At 39.0% G+C, this 24,629-nt stretch overlaps 1 protein-coding gene across 1 annotated transcript in view; it reads left to right on the top strand.

Moving 5' to 3' along the window:
- Positions 1 to 329: 329 nt before the first annotated feature.
- Positions 330 to 24,629, top strand: part of LOC110038420 (DNA-binding protein SMUBP-2) — a 110,961-nt gene continuing 86,661 nt past the window's right edge. Inside the window, exons 1-4 of the mRNA XM_020743267.1 lie at positions 330 to 480; positions 2,562 to 2,666; positions 2,765 to 2,833; positions 24,486 to 24,575. Of these exons, the coding sequence (XP_020598926.1) occupies positions 388 to 480; positions 2,562 to 2,666; positions 2,765 to 2,833; positions 24,486 to 24,575 (357 nt within the window). The 5' untranslated portion in view covers positions 330 to 387. The remainder of the gene's footprint in view (positions 481 to 2,561; positions 2,667 to 2,764; positions 2,834 to 24,485; positions 24,576 to 24,629) is intronic.

The raw sequence follows: 24,629 nt of genomic DNA on the forward strand, positions 1-24,629 counted from the left end.
TTTCATAACAACCTATGTGATTTACCTCAAAAAATAATTCTAAGAGATCAAATGAGAAAAGTAAATAAAGATTGTTATAAATACAATAACATTGCATAATTATTTATATTATAATTTTAAAGGTTAAAATATGCAAGTTTAGAAAGAAATATCAGGTAAGAATGTCCTCATTAAAGAATATTGAACCTATTTTAAAATTTCTAAATTCAACCAATTCAATATATAATTAGTTCATTGTTATTTTATCATATTCATCTTAAAATAAATGAAATAATTTTAATATCCGCGGGATATCCGACCGCTCTTTTTTCCTGCGCCCGAACATTGGGTTGCCACTTTTCCCTCACTGCAGTACGCTGTCTACCTACCGAAGTTCGTTCGCGGCCCATGGAAGGGCAGAAGATGTCGAGCAAAAAATCTTCAAAAATTACAGTGGAGCAATTCATCTCCACCATGCTCCCTTTGATCGATATGGAGAAGGTTTGTTTCTTCGTTATTTCTTTTACTTTTTTCTATCATTGTTCCATCTGTATTTGCTTTTGTATTCCATCGAGGTCTCATAATTTCATATATTCTGTTAATTTGTTAATGCTGAAAGGAAATGAGTTCTAGGTTGGGTTGCTGGCGACCTCATCCCGTGCGATGCGATTCGTCTGTATTGAGGCATAATCTTGTTGTCCATCAAACTAGTTTTAGAAATGACAAGGCTAGTTCGACCTATTGGAAAAGTTAGAGGTCATTTCGCGAAGAGAATTTTGTTAGTGTACGTTGACGACCAGGGAAAAACGTACTTAAGTAGTAATATTTTTTCATTCCCTTCTCTTTATCAGTAATACAATGCAGCAATGATCTGGTTTGCTGAAATGCTGACAGCTTAACCCTTGCATTTATAACATCTGTGGTGTCTGAAAATTTTTGCGTTGAAACTAATTCATGCAAAATTTATGGATCCCTGTTCATATAATTGGACGTATATTCTTGCGTTGTAGTAGTTAGTGCTTGGTGTGTGTATGGAAGACATTTGTACATTTTTCAAGCAGTGGATTTATGTTGCTGATTTTAAATAGGCGGTTAAAAATTTGGGGCTGTTTATTATCCTGTTTTAGGCAGTATTCAAGCAACTGTTGCGTAAATCCTGCCAAACAGAACATTGGGGAGTTTAAAATCCTACTATTTCGATAAATCTTATTTCAGCCCTATTTTTAGTTGAATTTAGGATTTTTTGAATCTGACCATCGCTAGATTTAATAGATTTGAGGATTTCTTTTTTTTCTTTTATAAATTTTAAATTTTGAAAAAATAGCCAAACATATATCTTGATTTGGTGCCAAAATTTTTTTCAAGTTTTAAACTTATCAATATTTATTAAATTTGTATTTCCGTGATTTACTAAATCCTATTGGAATTAAATTCTACTTATAGCCAAACTACCCCTTAGGGTCTCTTTTATTTCCTATTTTATATCTTGCTTAAATATTGTCAAACTAAATTTTGGGACTTTAAATCTTATTATTTTGATAAATCCAATTTTAGTTTCGCTATTGGCTATATTCAAGGTTTGTTAAATTTTATCATTTATAGGATTTAATGAATTTTATCCTCTCAAAAATCTTACATCTAGAAAAAATATGTCCAAACAATTTAAAAACATTTAGCAAGATTTAATATTTGTCACGCCAACAAGTTTTCAGTTCTTAATCTTTTTAGGATGCACGAAACTTGGATTTATAGGATTTACTAAATTATATTTGAGTTTAAACTTATTTTAGACAAATACCCCTTAGTTGAGATTTATCTAGAAATTAGCTAAATCTTTCCAAAAGAATTTTTGTGCCACATAAACCTTACTGTCTTCTTAAATTCTGTTCTCCCCCCATTTGATGGCACATCCCAGATCTATTAAATTTTTGGAGAAAAAGGATTTAGGAGATTTGCACTTGTCCTTATTATGCCTTTTCTTCCTTTTCATCTAAGTACTAAAATTTGAAAATATTTGTTAGGTTTTAAATAGATTTGACATCTATTATGCTATATGAATTTCATAATTCAACTCTTTTGAGATTTTATATAATTTTGGATTGGCAAGCTTTACTAAATCCTACTTGAATTAAATTCTACTTTAGCCCAACTGCTCCTTAATATGACGACAATTGTCCACTTTAGACATAAGTTTAAAGATGCCAAAGTTTAAAGTAGTTGTTTTTTGTTGATTTGTACACGCATAACATTAAACATTGCCATTAAAATTACATGACCATGTCTATAGGATGGGAAGGTTGAAGCTAAGATCCACTTTGCACTCAACAACGCTAGAACTGTAGCACCTATCAATAGTTGTTGTTTGTGAGATGCATGCGGTTTACTTGGTGTAGCTGTACTTTGCAAAATTTTACTGCAAAAATGATTTTCTTGCAATTACAGGAGATTTGAAATAAATTCAATGTTAATTTTCTTTTCTAATAGGCTAGTCTCTGTTGGTATGTAAAGATTGAGCTTTAAATATATTTTTGATTGTATAAAGCTACCACATAACTGCTTGACATCCCAATCATTAATTCTAGGAGGCTGAAATATCAGCATCTCTTGGTTTGTCGTCAACAAGGAGTTCGTCTGCTTCTCAGAAAAGAGGCTCCACAATTTTTAATCTTAAATGTACAGATGCTCAGGTCAGGAACTCCATGATATGCTTGGGCAAGGTTTTCCAACTCAATAATCTGTTCTTTTTATTTCATTTGACTTGTTATTGTTAACATTGTTTTTGCAGACGGGATTAATGGGGAAGACCCTTCTTGAGTTTCAGCCTAATAAGGGTGTTGTTCTCCCTGCACACAAGGTAGTAATTGGGCATATTGGATATGTTGATATTGCATATAATTCATTGTTTTTCTCCAGTGTAGATCGATTTTTAAAGATACTATGTTGCATGATTGACAACTTGGGATGCTATTAGTTTGATTTCAAGTGAACTTGCCTAAAATTAAACTTGGAGATTAAGATTTCAACTTAAGTCAAATTTTAAGTTGAGTTTTGAGTTGATTCATTTAGAGTTTATTTAATTTTATAAAACATCACCTAATCAAGATTATTATTTATTAAAGTACTCCATTTGCTTATAAAGGTATCTTATGAAATATATCAAATGTAAATGCATGCGCCCATACACACATATATATATATATATTACATTCCCACACACACATATGCACACACACATATGTATACATACTCACATGTTCTTTGTGTTTTGTAATTGTATATGTGTATAGTTGTTAGCACACATACACATATATGCATTATATATTCAGTAGATTTTGAATTGTATGTTTCTTTTTTTTTCAGCGAGCCATCCTCGAGTCAAGATGCACTGATGTCAATTTTGATTCAATCAAAGTTTGAGCTATTATCGAGGGGTTTTTTTGACGTTTTTAGATGTAGTTATGAGTCTTACTAATGTCATATGTTTTAAACCAACAACGATAATTCAATGAAGCTCGTAATATTATAAGATTTGTGATGCTGTTCCAGGTTCCTATAAGGTATTTAGACCTGGGGGTTGGGGGAAGGTGGTAGTTATGGAAGGGTATGAGAAAGTGAATAGGGGCAGTCAACGGCGTTTGGTAGGAGATAGGCGACAAAATCTGCTATTGGACATCAAATTCGGGTCTTTTGGCTACTGTTCATTGAAAACATTGGTTGAACAGGGAAACAATGAAGTACGGGCGGCAAGGAGGATCCATCACTTATTTCCGGGCAAGATGCAGACTTACCACTTGCAAAAGAAAGAAGATCAACACTTCTAAAGCTCGAAATCGGAGATTACAATCTTTATCATACTCAAACAAAGCAAAAGTCCCGAATAAAGAAAAAAAAAACATATAAATAGTCTTCTTTGTAGAATTAAACCTAATTAAAAAAAAAAGTAGGAAATAAGTATAGAAAGGGAAAAAAAATTTTGATAACGGGGTAGAGAATCCTGTAAACCAACTTTCACGGGGCGGGACTCGCGCTTGACCCCATATTGTGATCGTACAGTTCATGGTTCCACAGCTGTAGAACCCTCCCGAATTCCTGGGAGGTAATCATGTCCCACGTCATTCTCCCTGGTTATGTGGAGCTTTGTCTTCTTTCCAGAAAGTTTTTGGAATCATTTACCACTGTCATAACAAAGCCATTGCCTTGCTACGTTGAGGCAACATCACTAACTTTAAAATGAAATATATGGCATATTGAACTGCACTCAATGGTAATTACTCGAGAGATAAACTGTCAGTCATGCGATTCATGTATTGACTCATCAAACTTATATCTTCTAGGAAAATCAATATTATTTCTATTGTGATCTCTCAATTGGGCTCAACTTGAATCACTAACATCTCTCCCTCATCAACTAAAGATTTAGAGTCCTCTCTGACATCTTTATACTCTCATGTTTCACTGTCTGTTACTTTCAACTGTTCCCTGCTCAGTGAGAGAGACCACTGTTATATTTGGTTAATCAGACGCTACGTGACCAAAACTGTGACATTCGAAGCGTTTACTGGCATAAATGGATTTGGAGTACTGCCAGTCTCCACTTTTACTTCACTCTGCATGGGTTCCTCACTGTCTGGGTTGGCTTGGGTGCTCCATTGGGTGTCCTCTTGTTGTTTGATTTGATGGTTGAACTCAGTTTGAAGGGTGATGTGGATCTGATGTTGCTATATTGTTCTCTACATTTAATTCTAGGGTTTGGACATCTTTTAATGTTTAACAAGGCTGCAACTGTACCTCATTGCTAACGGACGATCTTAATCCCCTTAGATATCGAGTTTTAGTATTCTCCTTGGGCTCCATTAGCCCACACTTCAATATAAGCTGCTCGAACTCAGCTATGTACCCATCTAATGAGAGGTTTTTTTGTTGCAAGTGATCTTTTTGTTTCTTTTTTTTATTGTGCCCAACTCCTTGAAAAGAGATGATGGATGATATGCAATGATTATCAAGATGAGTATGGTGGTTTAAATTATGCAAAAGAGGCATGATGAGATTAGAAAATCATTTTCTTAAATTTTGTCTCGGTGCCCAAGTTCAGTTTCTTGAATAAAAAAAGAAATTACTAGTCATATCTTGTTTTCATGTAGAAATGAGGCTAACTGAACAACTTGATGATATCGACACTTCTTCAAAATAAATAAAAGGTTTTCTTTGGGATTTTTGATTAAACTGGGGTTCCCTAATTTTTTCCATTACCCTTTTTTTCTTAGGGTTATGAAGCACGGTATATTTATGAGTTTGGCATTTTGTTTGTTTGGGTAGACCAATTAAGCTTTTAAAATGATGACAAATTTTTTTCCACTTTATTGGTAAATGGATTGCACAAATCGATTGCCTATGCATGATATGAAGCATAACATCTATCAACATTGCTTTTCATGCTAGAAACTCTATTTAAGGTGATATTCCAGCATTGAGTTGAAAAAAAAGAGCGGAAATCAAAGGAGTACTAAATGGAGTAAAGAAAACTTAAAGGCCAAACAATTGCTTTATCTTCCTCCAAGGGCAGGGCAGTAGGCCAATCCTCTAAATCCATACATATTCGGTCTTTATTCCTTTGGCGGATTAGGGGTAATAGGGAGAAGTAGAGAATATTGTTCGGATAAAAAATCGCTGTTTAGTTAGGTGAGTAAGTTGGTTGGGAAAGGCAAATGGAAGTCAAAGTGTCTGGGGATAGGGTTTGTGACCCAAGAGACCCAATTCTCTCCTTGGCTAGCACAGTTGAACTTCTGGCTAGCAAGGGGACAAAAATAATCTGACTGTGAGAAAGTACTTAATTTTTTTGAATTAAATTATATTAACCAAATAATAATAAGAGTACATGAAGGGCATTTACCAAGAAACAAGAGCAAAAATAAAAAAAAATGGTAAAGATTTCTTTTGGGTCGTCTAACTTAGGCTTAGTAAAACTATGTGAGTGTCGATAATTTTTTTTTTTATTCCCACTCCCTTAATATAAAGGATATGAAATATTTTATCTATTAAAAAGTTGGTCTCTGAATGCTCCAATTAGAATAAAAAATTTGTTGTGATAAATAAGCATCATTTTTTTATCGGTGGGAAGATGTCGAGGCATTTCAAGAAGTTGTAGAATTTTTTTGTGATAATATTAGCAATTAATGAAGTAGTCACTTCGGGTTGGTGAAGCTATGAACATCAACTACTACTTCAGGAAATAATCTAACCTTGGCATTATGTTTTGGGAAAAAACTTGAATAAATGAGGAGGGATCTTTCAACAAATAGTTTGGAAGATCAGTATGTGCATCAAACAAAGTCTCATTATCAAAATTCAAGTTTTCTCAAATCGGGACGAGCCTGAAAATACATAGAGAATTTAAACCTAAAAATATGGCAAGAGATTGACACGGGCATCTCCTGTTGTTGGACTCGATGCTGCTCTCGGGTTGCATAAGAGGTGCAGAGCTGAACTGAATGACAATTGTTCAGTTTCTTTTCAATTTTTAGCAAGTTTCCTACTTGTCCTCCTTTTAAATAGTTTCCTGCGTGTCCTCCTTTTTAATTATTTCTTTTATATGTGTGCTATCATGATTTGGATTGCAATTTTTGACATGAGCTTATTCAGGACAGCCGCCGATGTCCGTTTTCTTTCCTCGAGGGCCGTATTCGAGGGTTTGAGTGGTACTTCAATTGTATTTCTCTCCCAATGTGGTGATTGTCTTCTCTATTCACTCTTATATCCTTCCCACGTTGCTCTCGGTCGCCCTCCTTTGCTGCAATGACCACTAAATAGCCACCGTTGGTTGTTTTATTGCAATTTTTCCAATTCCAATCACCTATCCTCGTTGACACCACCCCGAACAACGTTCTCTTGTTGTCCTGCAGGCCCTTGCTTCCCTCGCCACTGCCGGCGACATTCCCTCTCACTGCCGCCACCCAAAACAATGCCTATTTGCTGTTCACCCGCAGTTACAGCTACCCAGTCATTAGTTTCTCTCATTTTAGCTTGCTGCCATTGCCGCAACTTCTCACCTTATTTGCTGCCATCCTCCTCCCTTGTTGCGAAAGCTATAATATCCTATCCCAGGCACGTCCTCACTGTCCAACATCCTCTTGCTGCTCCCGCCTAGGACAACAACTGCACTTGCTATTCCTGCAGCTTCAAACCTCCCCCTCATAGTTACCCACACACCTTTGCTGTTGCCACACCTTCCAGCTCTTCCTTCGCCCGTTGCACCTCTCAGGAGGACCAAACCCTTGCTGATCACCACGACCACCCTCGGATCCATCATAGCTTGAGTTTTTTGTGTCGTGTCTATTGCTATTTCAGATTTCTAGGTGTCGTGTTGTGTTTTCCCTTTCAAGTGTGTTGGTTGTAAATATCTATTGACTTTTTCAGTAATAATATTTGTTAGCTAATTGTTATTTGGGTTAACTCTGGTATCTTTTGATATCATAGCTAGCTAACCTTAGTCCAATTCTAGGGTTTCTAGCATCCACCAATATCCGACTCCAGCTACACATAAAAATCTTTCATTTTGTTGTTCTTTCAATCATGCCACGAAATTTTTTTTTCCCACTCTACTACATCACCTTTTACACTGTATTCCACCTATTAAACCTAAACCCTAACCATGCCATCAAGGAGATAATAGTAGAAAACATAATCTGGAGTAAATTACACAATACCACTTATAAGAAATCCACAAAGGATGTCCATGAACATTATAAGGAAGTCCAACTACAACAGGGGCTCACCGCCTTTGAGAGAAGACCATCTAGAGGTGTCACACAAACACAATTTGATTCAAGAGATGCAGAACTACGAACTCGAAGATTTGACATGAAATATTGGAGAAGCCAAAAATTTGAAGTAAAAGTGACTTTATCATATTTTGACGGCCACATGGATCCAAACAAGTTCATCGAGTGACTCTGGACATTGGAATGTGTTTTTGAGTACTAGCAAGTCCTATTAGACAGAATGATGAAACTAGTCACCAACAGTTTAAGAATTAGTTCATCAGAGAACTTGAAAATTTTTCGACAACGAGAATAAAAGAGTAAAAATACTATTTGATCTAAAGATGAAACAAGAGATACAACGTCGGTACTTATTAGTTCTTTACAGATACAATGATCAGAACCTAGCTTCAAAAGTGATGAGAACCTTCACGGGTGACCATCGCATCTTATAGGCAGAGTTCAACTCTAGGATCAAGCGGCAAAAGTACACCCAACGAACCATTCAAGTTGATCCCGTCTGAGAAAACATTTGCTCAGAGCGGAGAGCATGTGTAACCAATTCACATTCTCAAATCCATCCAAACTAGGAAGTGTTTCAAGTGCCATGACATATTGAATAAGATTACATAACTAGAAGAATGATCTCATTCAAAGACGAGGGAGTAGTTGACGAAATAGACCGACACCAAAAAGGATGAAGACATCATAGACAAGTCTCAACTTTAAGCCGGCGAGAAAGAGGCACTAGTGTTTCAAGAGAAGCCCACAGGAGAAACTCTAACTAAGTTTAGGATGTTCTAGAAGATAGTGAGTTCGAGGTAATGAGCGTTTATATAGAGTATGAGGTTGTGGTGTCTCAACCTACCTTTTTATAGGTGTTGAGAGGTGCATCCGCAGGACTGCCAGCAGATGCCCAAAATGGCCATGTGGAGTCAATATCAAACACCGATAAGAGAATTTTACTTTTTCATATATATATTCTATTTCCGCAATTGCCCCTATTGAGGGAGGTACAATATGTTAGAGATGAGACACTTTTGTGCCACTTTTGGAAGACTATATGAAGTCATTTGGGTATTAAAATCATTTCAGCAATGTACCCATTGACAAATGATCAAACATGATGCATGAACCACAACATTGAAAATAGTCATAAGATCTTTGTGGGAAAGAACATCTTACAATGGGTAGATGTCCTACCAGAGAAGAAATCCCTTTTGAGTAGTTGGTATTGAGAGTTGCCCAACCTGTCTTAGATTTCAACTTAGAGTTGAATCCTCCTTATATATATGTTTATCAAATATATTTAGATTAGTGCGAGGAGTGGAAGAAGCCAATTACATATTTAATGGCTCAAAGTTTGGTTCGTGAGGATACCTATCCACTTGCAGTTCTAATTCTGGTTGCGCCAAAAGAGGACAAATATCTATTATATCAAGATATATTTTGGAATGACAAAGCTTGTAGTATTGACTTACCGTGCAATTGCGACAATTTTGCTACTTTTAACGTGCCTAGTTTGATTCATTACTTCAAGGAGTCATGCTTCGACAGATGAAGTCAAAGGTTTCCCAACCCCCAGGATTTATTTGCGCGTCTCCAGCTATTGGATTCGTCGCGGCTTCCGAGTCGTACGAGAGGAGCATAACCAAACTGAAAGGAAATCTTTTGATTTCCTTTCAATTTTTAGCAAATTTTCCTCCTTTTTTAGTCATTTTCTATATGTGTATCGTATTACGGATTGGATTATAAATTTTGACTCGAGTTTGTTTAGAACAACTGTCGGCATATTTATTTTTTCTCCGAGGACTGTATCTGAGAGTTTTGGTGGTGCCCTGCTATATCTATTTCTCAAGGTGGGGGTTATCTTTCCTATCCTTTTCAACATCCTCCCCACGCCTTTCCTGGTTGCCTTTCACTGCTGCAACCGCTCCCGAACAACTATTTTTGCTGTTTTTATTGTAGTTTTTCCAAATTCAGCCACCTACCCTCGCTGGCGCCGGTTCTGAAAGCCGTTTTCTTGCTGTCCTGCATTACACTGTATCCCCCGCAATACTGTTGGCATTCCTTTCACTACCGCCACCGGGAACAGTGCCTATTTGCTGTTCACCTGCAATTACAGCCATCCAACCACCCGCTTCTCTCTGTCCAACTTGCTGTCATTGCCGCAACTCCTCACTTTCGCATCTGCCGTCCTCCTCCGTTGCTGCCACAGCTATAATAGCCTCCCCAGTCACATCCTCGCTGTCTAACGCTCTATTTCTTGTTGGCCCCGCCTAGGATAGCAGCCGCACTTGGCATTCTTCTAACTTCGCACTTCCACCTCGCGGTTACCCACACACCTTTGCTGCCGCTATATCTTTCAGCCCTTCCCCCACTCGTTGGTACCTCTTCGGAGAAGCAAACCCTCAACGATCATCACCACCACCCCAAGATCTACCATACTTTGAGTTTGTTGTGTCATGTCCGTGCTATTTTAGATTTTCGAGGGTCGTGTTTTATTTTCCTTTTCAAGTTTGTTGGTTGTAACTGTCTATAGGCTTTTCCAGTAATAATATTTGCTTACTTATTGTTGTTCGAGCTAACTCGGGTATAAGTAGTATGAATGAATGTTTTCAAACTCCACTTTCTACCAACTTTTAGATCCCCCTTATGAAAGAAGGCAGTAATGTGTAATTCCATCAAGACTCTAGCCATAAAAGGCATAATAAAATGAATGTCATAGCATTCACTTGTAAGGATGTTATAACAATAGAAGTGAACGATAATTATATATATTAATTGAAATAATGCTTCTATGTAGTGGACATGAGATTCAGTCTAGAGTGATAGGAGGCTTCACAAAGCAATCAAAATGAGGACCATTTTAACATGTGCATCAAAGGTCTGTTGATATAGTATGAGTAGGGCTGTAAACGAGCCGAGCTTGAGCGAGCTTAGGCTTGGCTCGTGTTCGGCTCGTTCGAAATAGCTCGTGTTCGAAATCGGCTCGTGAACAGTGTGTTCGTGTTCGGCTCGATTTAAATATTCGTGTTCGTGTTCGGCTCGTGTTCGACTCGAAATTGGCTCGTTAAACTTAAATTGAGAAAAATATATGTAAAGTGTGAGATTCGAACATGAATCAAATATATACAAAAGAAAACACTAATCACATTGGCACATGAGGTGTTATGATTTAAACTTAGACATAAATATATATATAATATTATTATATAAATAATATATATTGTTATATAAAAAGTTATATAATTTTTTTATTTCGAGCTAAAACAAGCCGAACACAAGCGAACGAAGAGCTGTTCGTGTTCGACTCCTTTATAATTCGAGCTTTAAAAATTTGTTCATGTTCGGCTCGTATACCTAACGAACGAGCCGAACACGAGCCACTTAACGAAACATGAGTTGTTCGCGAACAACGAGCTTTTTTGACAGCCCTAAGTATGAGGTCTGTTGATATAGTATGAACACCTTAAGAAGAGCTTGATGTGACATGCTTTTAAAGAAAGCTATATGAAAACACGTCAAGGGTCAATAAAACCAATGGAGCAATCACCTATTAGCCCTAAATCAACTAGGAATTTGCATTTTATTTCCATGCTAGAATGACCCATGTAATACTTGTCCCTAAGTGAGATGGTGAGAGGTCTAACAAGGCTCAAAATTCCTCACTAGAAAAGAGAAGAGCTGACTTAACTTAAAATATTGTAGGCTATTTGTGTTGAATAGTCTCTAAATTCAGATGAAAGAAAAGTGAAGAGTAATTAAGTGAGGAGGGGAAAAAGTTTGCGACTTTCAAAACATGAATAACATTTGCAAATGAGAGCAGGGGTTGAGTCGGTGGGGGCTCAACCACTAGAGAGGAAGGAAGAAGATCAGTCTCAAATGCATCTTTGGTAACAAGGGAAGGGGTTAACCTCATTGGGACGTCAACCGAGGCCATGGGGGAAGTCATTGCGTGAGGGTTGGAATCTGAAGAGGATCCATTGAAACATGAGTAGGAGATCCTTTAATAGAGATCAACTAAAGAGACCGAACATGAACTTGAGAAAAAGAGCTGCAATCTATTGCTGTTTAGAGGAAGAATGTCAAAACGTAGAGTGTAGCCATGGAATCCAAAGGGATTGAGAGCGGATGAGACATCAATGCTAGGTGGTCGTGTTGGTGTCAAAGACAGCTAGCTGACTTGATGATTTGAGCGTGAAAACCCATAGAGGCATTAGAGATGTACGAGGAATGGCTCCATGCAACAATACCATAAGATTCCTTAGCGGAGATCTAGTCAAATATGGGGATTGGCCGCCTGGTGCCGAGCAATGCCCAAGCTGAGGTTGGATTGACTGTGGGTGCAATCTGAAGCTACGGTTAGTTAGGTACGATTTATTGTTGAATTATAATGCCATTGTTAGGGTTGAATGCAATCCAAAGTTATGTTATGATGTCGAAGCTTAATACAAACCACGATGCAAGACACAAATTTATAAATGACTTAAATACGGTTGCAACGATTACTCAAAAGAACAAGAAGACAACAATAATGCAAAAGTATAAAACAAAACATCACAAATAAAGTCTCCACAAATGAAGACAACATGCACGATGAGGAGGGAGTCCAGAGAGATGATGTTAGGTTGGTGGCTTTTGTGAAGGCCGGAGAGATGTCGGGCTGTTGTGAAAAAAGTATGGCAACAACTCTGTGATGGGAGTGACGTCACACTGTAGCAGGAAGGAGCACGAAACATCGTCGAAGTCCGGAAGACTGCTGGAGAAGGACGACGGGTGCAGGAATTTGGACGGCCTGTTGCATGAGACAGTGCCGCTGGAGGACTGTTGGAGAGGGGCGGTAGGTGCAGGAATTGGAGTGACCTACTTCAGGAAGCAATGAAGCTGGCTGGAAGATCGGCTGGGAGCTGTGGGAGGGCCGACATACTGCAGGAAAGGGAGATGTGGGCGCTGTCGAGGGAGCAAGGAGTGGGGTTTGCGGCCTGCAGAGAAGCTGCAGGGAGGAAGGCTGGCCGTCCTGTAGGCGTGCAGGGAGTTCGGTGGGGCTGGCCGGTGGGGTGGACTGATAGCAACTTGGAGGATGGACAGAGAGATAAATATCTCGGCCGGTCGAGCTACATCTGAAGCACTACATGAACTCGTAGAGACGATCACCAGCTCAGACAAGGGACAGTCAGAACACTGCCTTGACGTCAAATATAACCCTCAATAGGGAAAACACAGACAAAACTGAATTTAGATTTTATAAAACAAGCCCCTTAACCTAAACACAAGAACTTCTATTTATAAAAGACTTAACCAACTTTAGGAAATATTAAAATAGGAAAGTAATAATATCATATTTCAAAATTTAGGCAAGATTTTTAAAATAGGGAAGGAAATAAAATCAGATTTCAGATTTATTGGAAGAGTTTTAAAACTAGAGGGAGAATAAAATCAGATTTTGGTTATTAGGAAAAGTTATAGAATTAGGAAAAATTTAGGGAGGCAAGAAAGAAAAGAAAGAAAAAGGAAAAACAAGGAGGTGAGGAAAAGGAGCGGGGGGTGGGGCCTCCTTCCAAGGGGGCCAGATGGTCCAGCTGAGCTGGACCTGTCCTCGGTTGCCCCCCCACCAATGAGCCCCGCATCAGTCACCTGGGGTTGGGGAGTTTCAACCTCAACTGTCGAAGCTTCTGGCTCCTCGTGACACCCTGTCGAGTCCTCTGAGACATACAAGTAGTTGTCTTCTTTCCAAAGTACATTCTGATAGAAGAGATATCCATCCAATTTTGCACGACATGAGCTGGAATTGTAGCTAGACAAGTATCCCCATGAATCAGGTGTCGCATCATCCCAGTTGGAACCTACCTCTTTCATTTCTCATATTCGGTTGGGTGCAACTGATAGGCTAGTATGTGAGGAGAAATCCACTCTGGGTTGAAATCTGTGTCAGGTTGCGCTACTTTCAATGTCTTCTCTTTAGGAGAGACCTCTTCCCCATAGATAGGATCTGGATCCCATTACAGAATTTTCATCCCCATCAAACTCCTTGGGGCCACTATAAAGTTGGGGTTCATCTCTCCCGTCTGGACTTCTGACGAGGTCTCCCATGCTGACTTCAAAGTAACCTTTGATTGTCTCTATGTAATGTTCTCGACATGAAACACAATGAGCTCATTTCTGACATGTTGGACCTTACTCTTTCGGGGCAACTTTGGAGGGGGTCTATACATTTGAAAAATCTATATCTCGCCTATCCGGGGTGAACTTGTCTCTGATGTTAACCAGTGTAGACATCCAAGATCATTCCTGCAGTTCTTACCACCGTCTGCAAAATGCTAGCTCAAGCCACGATAATCTCACGATCCACTGGGCTGCCCATTACCTCAGAGTTACTACCTCCTAGAGTAGGGACTGTTACCTCAGTTAAAAACTCAATCTTGGGGTCAACTGGATTTTGTGGCATCTCTTTCACGTGGGCTGAAAAATGAGAATCCTCTCTAAAGTCTATATCTTCTTCCTGATCAATGTTCATCTCTTCAACTGACAACTGGTACTCGTCGTTTATGTCCTCATCGTCTTCAGTGTTTGTGGTGCATTTTCTCAATTTCTCCATGACACCCTGCTCAATGAAGTAGACCACTGCCTTAGTTGTGCATTCTGCTTCCACATGTCCAAATTTGTGGCACTTGCAGCATTTTCTAGCTGACAGTCTTGCAAATTGGTTTTGCTGGATAGTAGCAAAGGGGGTCGCTTGGTGTTGCGGTCTCTTTTCTTCGAAAGTTGGAGTCTGCAACTTTTTGCTGTAGTAAGTTGGTAGAAATTGGTGTTGTTTCCCGCTTCATTTTCTTATCTCCTCTTCTCCCTCTTCGAATCTCCTGATCATGATTGAGGGTAACCTCCCATTGAATTTCATCCTCAATGTTCGTAATCCACCGCTCAAGTCAACGGATCTCTCGCAGTATCTCTCCCAGGTAGGATCGGACATGTATCTCGTTAGTGTCATGACTAAAGTTTATGAATAAGAAAAAAAAATTTGCTGGGGTTAGTGTTTGAGTAGAGTCAGATTCTAAGAAATCCTAGGATGAGAATAGAGTTGGGATTGCTCTGATACCAAATGATAATGAAATTTAACCCAAACCACGATACAAGACACAAATTTATAGATGACTTGAACACGGCTACAACGATGACTCAAAAGAAAGAGACAACACTTAAAACAAAAACATAAAACAAAACATCACAAATAACGACTCCACAAATGAAGAAACAACAAGCCCGACGACTAGGGAGTCTGAATAGGTGGTGCTAGGTTCGTAGCTGCGGTGAAGGCCGGAGAGGTGTTGGGCTCTTGTTGAAGCAGTAGGACAACAACTCAGCGATGAGATTTGCATCAAACCGCAGCGGGAAGGAACAGGAAATGTCGTCAAAGGCCAGAAGACTGCTGGAGAGGGGTAGGGCGGCCTGTTGCTGGAGGCAATGGTCTTGGCTGAAAGATTACTTGAGAGGGGCGGCAGGTGTAGGAGGCAATGCTGCTGGCTGGAAGATCGGCTGGGAGCTATGGAAGGGCCGACGGATTGCAAGAAAGGGAGATGCTGGGGCTGCCGAGGGAGCATGAAGGAGGAAAGGGGTCTGCGACCTACATGGAAGCTGTAGGGGGGAAGACTGGACGACCTGTAGGCGTGTAGGAGTGAGGTGGGGCTGGCTGTAGTGTTGAGAAGCGGCAGACAACAGCTAGGAGGATGGATGAAAAGATTAATATCTCGGAGGGGTTAAGCTACAGTCGGAGCACCACTCGAACCCTTGAAGATGATTACTATCTCAGACAAGGGACAACCAGAGCATTGCCTTGACGTTGGATACAACCCTTAAGAGGTAAAATACTCAGATAAAACTGAATTCAAATTTCATAAAACAAGCCCTTTACCTTAAACACAGGGACTCCTATTTATAAAAGAATTGACTCAACTTTAGGAAATATTAGATCAGGAAAGGAATAATATCAGATTTTAGAATTTGGGCAAGACTTTTAAAATAGGGAAGGAAATAAAATTAGATTTCATATTTAATGCAAGACTTTTAAAATTAGAAGGAGAATAAAATAAGATTTTGATTTTTAGGAAATGTTATAGAATTAGGAAAGGTTTAGGGAGAGAAGAAATGAAAGAAAGAAAAAGGAAAGACAAGGAGGGTAGGAAAAGGAAAGGAAATGAAGTAGGAGGGGGCGGTGTGGCCCCCTCCAAGGGGATTGGCCGGTCTAGTTGGGCTGGACCTGCGCCCGGTCGACCCCCCATGAGGCCCGCGTCACGTTTGCACTGCTTTTCCCTAACAACACAACCCATTTTTTTATTCCCTCTCAAAATTGGGCTTTTCTATGACACTCATCTAAGTTGTATATTCAAGCATTTTGACCAACTGAATTTTCTTTGCATAGGTTTTTTTTTTCTAACTTCTCAACTAAGGCGAAAGAGTTTGCAAATGAAATTTGTTCAGTATTTTTGTTGTGTGCACTCCACCATATCAGAAAAGATTAATGTTCCACCAACCTTTGGGTGGTTGGCTATATCCGTTCGTTGGTTAGTGGCATGTAGAAACTTGGAACCATGAGGTAATTGGCCCATTTGGCCCCACCTCAATCACTTCGAATTAAACCCACTAATGGGCACAAAATACTGCTCATATGAAAAAATTGAAATTAAAGGCATGCAAAAGTTGTGAATGGAGATGGAATGAAAATACAGTCTGGGCTTTTTTGTCCTGTTTTGATATCAGTGTAGAATTGTAAAAGGAAAAGCTCATACACTTGGAAACCCACTTTATAATCCAACTTAATATATTTTTGGGTCCCGTCATTTGTGCTGTGATTGTTTTGTTTGTTTGCTTGCTAGACACTTGCTAGGACTAGTAGATGATTCTCTGATGCACTAAAATGTCATAGATTTTCTTTGCATTTTTCTAAGCTGCCATAGCAAGCTTAGGATGTGATTAGGGGGCAAGGAGGAGATGCACGTTCACCATTAATCCTGATCCCCTCTTCGGTAACGCGGGAGAAGCATCTCAGTCACCACCTGAGTGGGCTAATGGCGTTAAGGATAGAAGCAGGAGATCTTTACTGAATGAAGTTCAAGATATGGCTAATGACAAAGTTGGTCATCTTGTTCAAATAAGGGTTGACATTTTAGATTGAATGATTATGTTATGGAAGATAGTACTTTAGATACCCCTTACGCAAAGATTGCAAATAAAGAACAATTTTTTAATGATGAAATGCTTGGTGATGGGTCTTTCCTGCAGATGTGGAAAATCGAGACACCCAAATTCTAGAGGCAACTATTGACGAACACCGACCAGTAGATGTTTGTGATAATGCCCCAATTAACTCTCTTTCGAGTAGCATGTAGTTCATCGCTGAGGTACAAAATTCCAATGCGCGTGCCCCTTTAAAGGTCCAGAATTCTTCGAGCAACAATAATTTCAAGGCCTCACAACCCATCAATGTGACATCAATTCCTATCCGTGCAGCGCAGATGGGGAATCTTCCTCCTCTCAATCGTAACCCCACTCTTTGGCAAAGAAAGAGCTTGGTCAAGACCGGCCCATGTTGAAGTTACATTGACAGAGCAAATCCGAGATTATATTGATGATGGGGGGCCGTTAATCTCTACATGGAGAAAGTCCACTAAAATATTAAGAGGCTTGACATGACCATTGTGGTCCAGCTTCTTGGTAGGCATCTCCCATATTGTGTCCTTAATGTGAAGCCCAGTAGAAAATGGGCACAGTTTGACTTTTTCAAATTTTTTACTGTTACCAATGACTGCTTGATTCACATATTTCAAAATGTCGAAGCAAGGAATGCTATCTTGTTGGGAGGACTGTGGTTTGTTGCGGGTACTATTATTGGTTTAGATGTATGAAAACCTAATTTTGGTCCTGATTCCCTTCATGGATTCTTGGCCTCTATTTCAATCTGCTTACCTTTGTTACCCATTATTTATTGTGATTCTACCAACATCCTTAGTATTGCAGGAATGGCGGGACAACCTTTGTGGATTGATACTCAGACCGATTCTTGGAGACGTAACAATTACGTTCGAGTCTGCTTTCTTGTTGATTTATCTAAAAAATAGATTTCAGTTACTTGGATCAATGGTCTTGAAGGCAAGGTTTTTCAGTGTTTTTACAAGTGGTTGTCCCATCTTTGTTTCAATTGTGGGAAAGTGGGCCACATTATCTCTGTTTGCAAAGAAGCTCCCACTTCAACAAGCTTAATGAAATACAAGGTGGGAGTAATACTGGAGATAATCACAATTCTTCAACCACTGATGCTACATCGAGCACTAGAGATGCTTCTCAGCGGGCGAACTTAGGCCCCATATCTACTGATATAGAAGGAACAATGTTAATGCTTTATGGGCCAGCCATAGTGGGTACAAACAACAAGCAGAACTTACCGACATAAGCCACTATTCATCAACAACAATTGGAAACTACTGTGCGGGATGGTAAGTCGAATCTAAACCCAAAACATGCTGAATTGGGTGATGTTGGGCCTTGGACCCTTGTGGTGAGAAGCAAAAAGATGCCTTCGAAGAACTAGGCTGCGGGAGCTTTGGGGAAGCAGTAAAAACTCTTTAACAATAAGGAAGAATCGGTCACCAACCGGAAAATTACTCAAGTACACCTCACATTTGAAGTCAAACCACATGAAGTCTTTAATTTCAGCTCCACAACAGAAACTGAAGTTACTGGTAATCCTCTGCAGGTTCCTTTGCATTTTCATGCTGGTACGGTGAAATCTTCACTAGTTCTCCCTAGTCGGCAAGGGCTTTCGGGGAAGGCATTGAAAGAAAGGGTCTTTAAGGCCCATTTTTGAAAAAGAGCTACTCTCATTGGGTTTGCTGAAGGGGCCGCGAAGGAAACGAAAGAAGGCTTCAGTCAAGTACCAGATGGCGGATCAAGCTACGGACGACTGGTACACGTACCCTTTGGTGAAATAATGTCGATAATTCTGTTTTGGAATTGTCGAGGGGCGCGTAAGCATGCCACAGGTCACTGCCTCAAGCACCGCATTGGCAAGCACAACCCTCTTTTCAATGGGTTGGTGGAAACGAGAGTTGAGAACTTTGACTGTAAAGAGATTGATAAATTGGCTGGTATTGGTATCAAGTTGACGGGCAAATCAGGGGGGGGGTGCTTGTTTTGTGGCGGAGACCATTTATTTATTTTTGTTAGCACTGAGCATGCCCAATGTCTTATCGGTAGTGCCAAGTTTCCAGATAACTACGGATGTGCCATTTTCACGATTTATGCTAGCCTTAGTAGTCATACTCACACGAACTTTTGGAGTACTCTGCTTCATGGTTCGACAACCCTCCCACCATTATAGGTGGAGACTTCAATTGCACACCAGTTAGCAGGATAAAAAAGGGAGGAAGCCTTTTACATTCACTAAGGTGTGCAAGACATTCTAGACCTTATGGCCATGAATGACCTTCATGATCTTGGCTTTATGGGTCCGAGGTTTACTAGGAGCAATAACAAGGATGGCGCGAGTTAGATTTGGGTCTGACATGATTGTATTCCTGATAACTTTGATGCGCTCTAGTGCATTCCTCTAGCTACCACCAAGCATCTTCTTTGTATCGCTTCAGACCATTGCCCGATTGTGTTGGAGTTGGTGCAACTAAGATTTCAAGCACCAAAACTCCTTCATTTTGAAGACTTGTGGCTTTCCTACCCCAAAACTTGTCGTTTTCCCACCCCATGAATTGACTCTTATTCTGACATTCTTTGAAGGAAGTGTACCAAAACTCTTAGAGCTTTAGATTATTGGAGCAAGAACAAAATGCGAAACTTAAGTAACAAGAAATCTATCCTTGAATCTGACCTTAAGCTTTAGGAGCTGGAAAGGTGTAGACAGTTCTTTTGGCCTTAAAGACCCCAGGAAACCTGTTGTCTATTATGTTGCTTGGAACACTATATGCAAACCTGTTGACCTCACTTTTGGTTGAGGTTTAGTTTTCCCTCTTTATTAGTCTAGGATCTAGCCATAGAACTTTCCTGTTGATTATTCATTGAAAACTAGAAAGGGAACCCTCACCATTAGAAACTCTAAACTCCTCTTTGCTCAACTTGAAGTTTCACGTATTGGTCATAACCTCTAGCACTTAGTAGGTGGGGTCAGTATGGAGGATCTCAAGGAGGGTCCCTATATGACTGCTTGACCTTAGGGTTGACTCTGGGTGTTGATTTGGATTTAGTTCACTCACTTGCACTCACTTTCACCCACAATCATCCATAATCACTCACAAACCTTAAACCCAAAATTATTAACTTTGATCCATTGATTCTTTGGGAGACTCATGTAGATGGTCCCTTAGACCCACTGACCCTAGGCTAGGGTCTAGCTAAGACCACTACATAGAGGACCCAAATGGGAATTTCATTGGTATTTCATTGGTCCTTCATTGGTCCATAGCTCATATAAGGTGGTTGGTACCCCAATTCCACCAAAATGTCCAATTTGGTCTTTTCCCCTTAAATCCACCCAAATTACCTAAATGTCATTGAAACCCTAAATTTGGTCAAGATCCTCAAATTCAGATCCTCAAATTCACCCAAAATATCAAATTCACCCAAAATACCCAAATTTGTTCAAAAATCATTTCAAACCATTTCAAAATATTCAAATTGCCCAAATCCACCCAAAGATTCCAAAATTACCAAAATACCCCTAAATCTGTTAAAATTACAAAAATACCCTTGGCACCCTAAACTTTCCCAAAACATCCAAAATCACTTCAATTGTCTCCAAAAAGCAATTTGGACTCTCCAATTGAACACAATTTGGCCAATTTGATCATTTTGACCAAAACCCCCAAATTGCCTTTAAAGGCCCAATTTTTGTTTCATTTGATCAATCCAAACCAAACCCAAGCCTAATTGACCTATGCTTTGAGCTCAATTTTGATTCAAATAAAAAACCCCAATCTTAGCCATATGACATAATCTCACGAAATTGAACCTCATATCCTACTCAATTTGTCCCAATTTGGATCCTAAAGTCTTTATAACACTCCTACGCATCAAATTTGACCTTTAATTGACTTTCATCATGCCTCAATTTCACTCAATTTTAACCCAAGTCCAAAATTTCCAAATTTGCCCCAAATTGGTTGTCTCCAAACCCACCAAATTGAAAGCCTTAACCCCAAAATTTCCACTCCATTCCTTCATGAAAAATCCTCATGCCATTCCTAATTTCCACTCCATTCCTTCATGAAAAATCCTCATGACATCTTCCTTGATCATTTGGACCATTCAATTGAGCCAAATTCCCAGCTTAGCTCAATCTAAGCCCAAGTCTAGTCCAACATGCTCCAAATTGACCAAAACCTCAAAATCCTTCAAATTGTGCTTCCAATTGAACTCAAAATCATTTCAATCTTTCATCAAAAATCTTCATGACAATCATCTACACAATGTTGATCAATCAATTGAGCTCAATGCCATGGCTAGCCTAACCCAAACCCAACTTCTAGTCATTTTGATCCAAATTGAACCCATACACCAAAATTGACTTAGCCATGCCTAAGCCACCAAATTAATGATACCACAACCACCAAGTACACCCTATGGATCAGGCTAAACCCTCTCAAACCACCCAAGTAAGCTATGGACCAATGGTTCCCTAAATTATGGCATCTTAGCCCTTTTTTGGGCCTTAACGAAAAATCTCTTCCATCATGACAAACCATTGGAGGTAAATTATAATTCGGCCTCCCACTGTCTCATCTGACCTTCTGGCCACCTCCCCTGGCCCTGCCGGCCGGCCTAGTTAACCGATTGATCCCATTATACCAACCTAATAAAATTATCTTGCATCTGTCTTCTAGTTGACAATGGTACAAACCAATCTCTGAAGGTTTTCACAAACTCGTCCCACTGCACCAAATGGCCAGTTCTTCCTACAAAATTCTCCTGCGTCATTCCTTGCTACCATCTTTCAGCTTTTCTTTCAAAAGCAAAAGTGGCTAGGGTAACTCTCTTTTCCGGTGGACAAGACATGCCATCTATGATTTTCTTCACTCTCAATAGCCAATTTTCTACTCCCTTTGGCCCTTCTGCCTCATAAAACAAAGGTAGTCTCATATCTTGAAAGATCTTCAAATACTTATCCATTGGTGGTCCTTCACTGCTACTAGCTTAAAATTGAGAATTCTTAATCAACTGAGTCATAACATTCATCATATGAGTGAAAGCACTAGCACTGACTGCGACATTCTGAGGTACAACAAATTCTAAATTCTCTTCTCTATTCTCTTCCTTCAGATGATCCATAATTTTGAAATAACAACAATATATATTAATTTGACTCAGTTAAAATTTTAATTTATATTAATTTTAACTTCATCCAATTATCCTATTGACTCTTTCATTAAAAATTCAAATTATTTAATCAAAACCTTTGTTCCAATATCAATTTTGTCACGACGGGGCTTGGAGTTAACCAAGTCGGGAACGGACGATCGGACGGTCGGACGATGAAAATCATTTCACTGTTATTTTAATTTTAACACTAACAATTTAATATTCAATTAATACATGAAAGAGCCGATAATGAAAGCAACTAAAATTAACAAATAAAAATTATTTTTCTCATATTCTATACACATTTGTTCGATTTAACACTAAAATTTAATAAAATTAACTTCGTTTAAATCTGAGGGGTGCGAAATTTGGGGTACATTTTAGGTCGCCAAAAATTTTATCAAATTTCTCAAAATGGGTTATTACAGCCTTGCCTAGCTGATATCACGGGTCTGGAAGGAAAAATGATTTCTCATTTAATTAATAATAGTGTTTGGAACGCGCAAAAGATGCAGGTTTTTTTTTGGGACCAATATGGCCAACAGGATTGCCTGGGTTAAATTTTTTCAGAATTTTAGTGAAGACAACATTGAGCTAACCCGTACGCACTTAGGGCTGACCATTACTGGTCTTGCGTAGAGTTCCACCTTCCCCCTTAGTGGAACCAATTTTAAATGGCTCCTGGATTGACTACATTTGCATCCAGGGAGCGTTTCTTTGGCGGAGAATTATGCATGATGCTATCCCTACTCTAGCTTGGCTTGCTAGGAGGGGGTTCTCGGAGGCAACAAAATGCCATTGGGGCTGCCAAACTATTGAGGGCAGAGACCATATTTCTATTGACTGCCTTCTTCTTTGCTGGGTAAAAGATATTATGTATAGATGAGGTATCTCCATCCCCTCTTTTAGCAGTTTCAAGGAGGCCACCGAGGAGCTCAGTAAAATTACGAGAAGTAAATTTGCCCAAGCTCGATGCTATTGCTATATTATTCATCATTGTTGGAAGGCACGTAACATCAAAGTTCACAATCAGTCTTTGGAATGCCTACGATTATTGTGGTATCTTTTCACGAGGCACTCACGTTAACACAATTTTTGCTGTTTTGGGACCAATGGGATGCTAGCCACCCTTTGGGGTTTTGTTTTTTTCTCTATTATGGCATCCTCCCTTACCAGTTGGCTTAAAGCTAACGTTGATGGAGCTTTGCTGCCCTTGGTAGCCGAGACCGGCATTGTTATTCGAGATGAAATGAAAAAAAGCCTTGTTGCGGAGGGACATAGTTTGTTGCATTGGGATAGTGCCCAAGTGGATCTTGAAGCTGTCCAATCATTTCACAATTTTTGTGCCCCTTGGATGTTCGAGGTTAATGACATTGTCAACGTTATGAACTTTTTGAGATCCACCTTGAGAAAGGATACTTGGCAACACCATGAAGATCGGGTCTAGCTTTTCTTTTAAACTTTAAACAAGTCTTGTTTTCTCATATTTTTTGGGATTGTAATAGGGCTGCTTATTTTTGGCTAAGCATGCCCTTGAAGGGTCTTTTGTTTTGATACATATAGATGAAGATAGGGAGCTCTCTACTATACTTGTAGATGATGTATCTTAATTTTATACATCATAGGTGCATACTTGGATATTTTTGTAACTTTTGATTGATTCATGCAAAATGCAATATTTCAAAAAAAAAAAAAATAAAAAAAAAAGAAAAAAAGCCACGTGCCGCAGAGGTAGAGATAGAAAGCTTGAAATTACAGTTCAGAATTCTTCTGTTATTTGAGATGTTTGCTACATCACAATGCGGTTGGTATTAATGTTTGCTTTTGTAATTTTTAGAATTTAATTATTCTTTTGCTTATCATTAAAGGTTAAGGTTGTTTCTTAGTTCTTTTCAATCGTCCCTGTTTTTACCATCTTTGTTTGACTAATTTGTATATCATTGTTAGATAACCATTTTATAAAGTTTCCCCTTTAGCACGGATGATATTTGCATTGAAAAATCCATTGGTGAATTTTTTTTTGCAAATATAATAAACATTACTTGTTCTTGATTTATTGATAGATTTTAGTTGTTTTGGATTTTCAAGTTACATTACATAATGCTTAATTTTCTTGACTTTAAAACTATATTTTATATTTCTCTAAATTCTTAAAGTATCTAAACGTGAGACAGTGCCGTAGCCTTGTTCATGAACGTATCTTTGTATCTTAGTTGCCATTCAGAGGTTACAATCACAATTTTCTGGCTTCTGATCTACATGGCCTTTACACTTGCTAAGTTTGAAGAGATTAATAACTGTCAATTGTCTTATTCTTTGTGTGGATTTGGAGTCTCTCCTTATTGCTTTATAACATTCTTCATATAATTCCGCGTGCTTCCATTTTACATGCAGTTTTCCACTCATGATGTGGTTGTTCTGAAACCAAACAAAGCTGATCAAGGTTGTTCTTCACTTGGACAGGGTGTAGTTTATCGCTTGAAGGTATTACTATTGTTCTGCTAGATTTAAATTATTTGGCAAATTGGCATACGTAGC

This window comes from Phalaenopsis equestris, unplaced genomic scaffold (assembly GCF_001263595.1).
Source record: "Phalaenopsis equestris unplaced genomic scaffold, ASM126359v1 Scaffold232799, whole genome shotgun sequence".
Taxonomy (NCBI): Eukaryota; Viridiplantae; Streptophyta; class Magnoliopsida; order Asparagales; family Orchidaceae; genus Phalaenopsis; species Phalaenopsis equestris.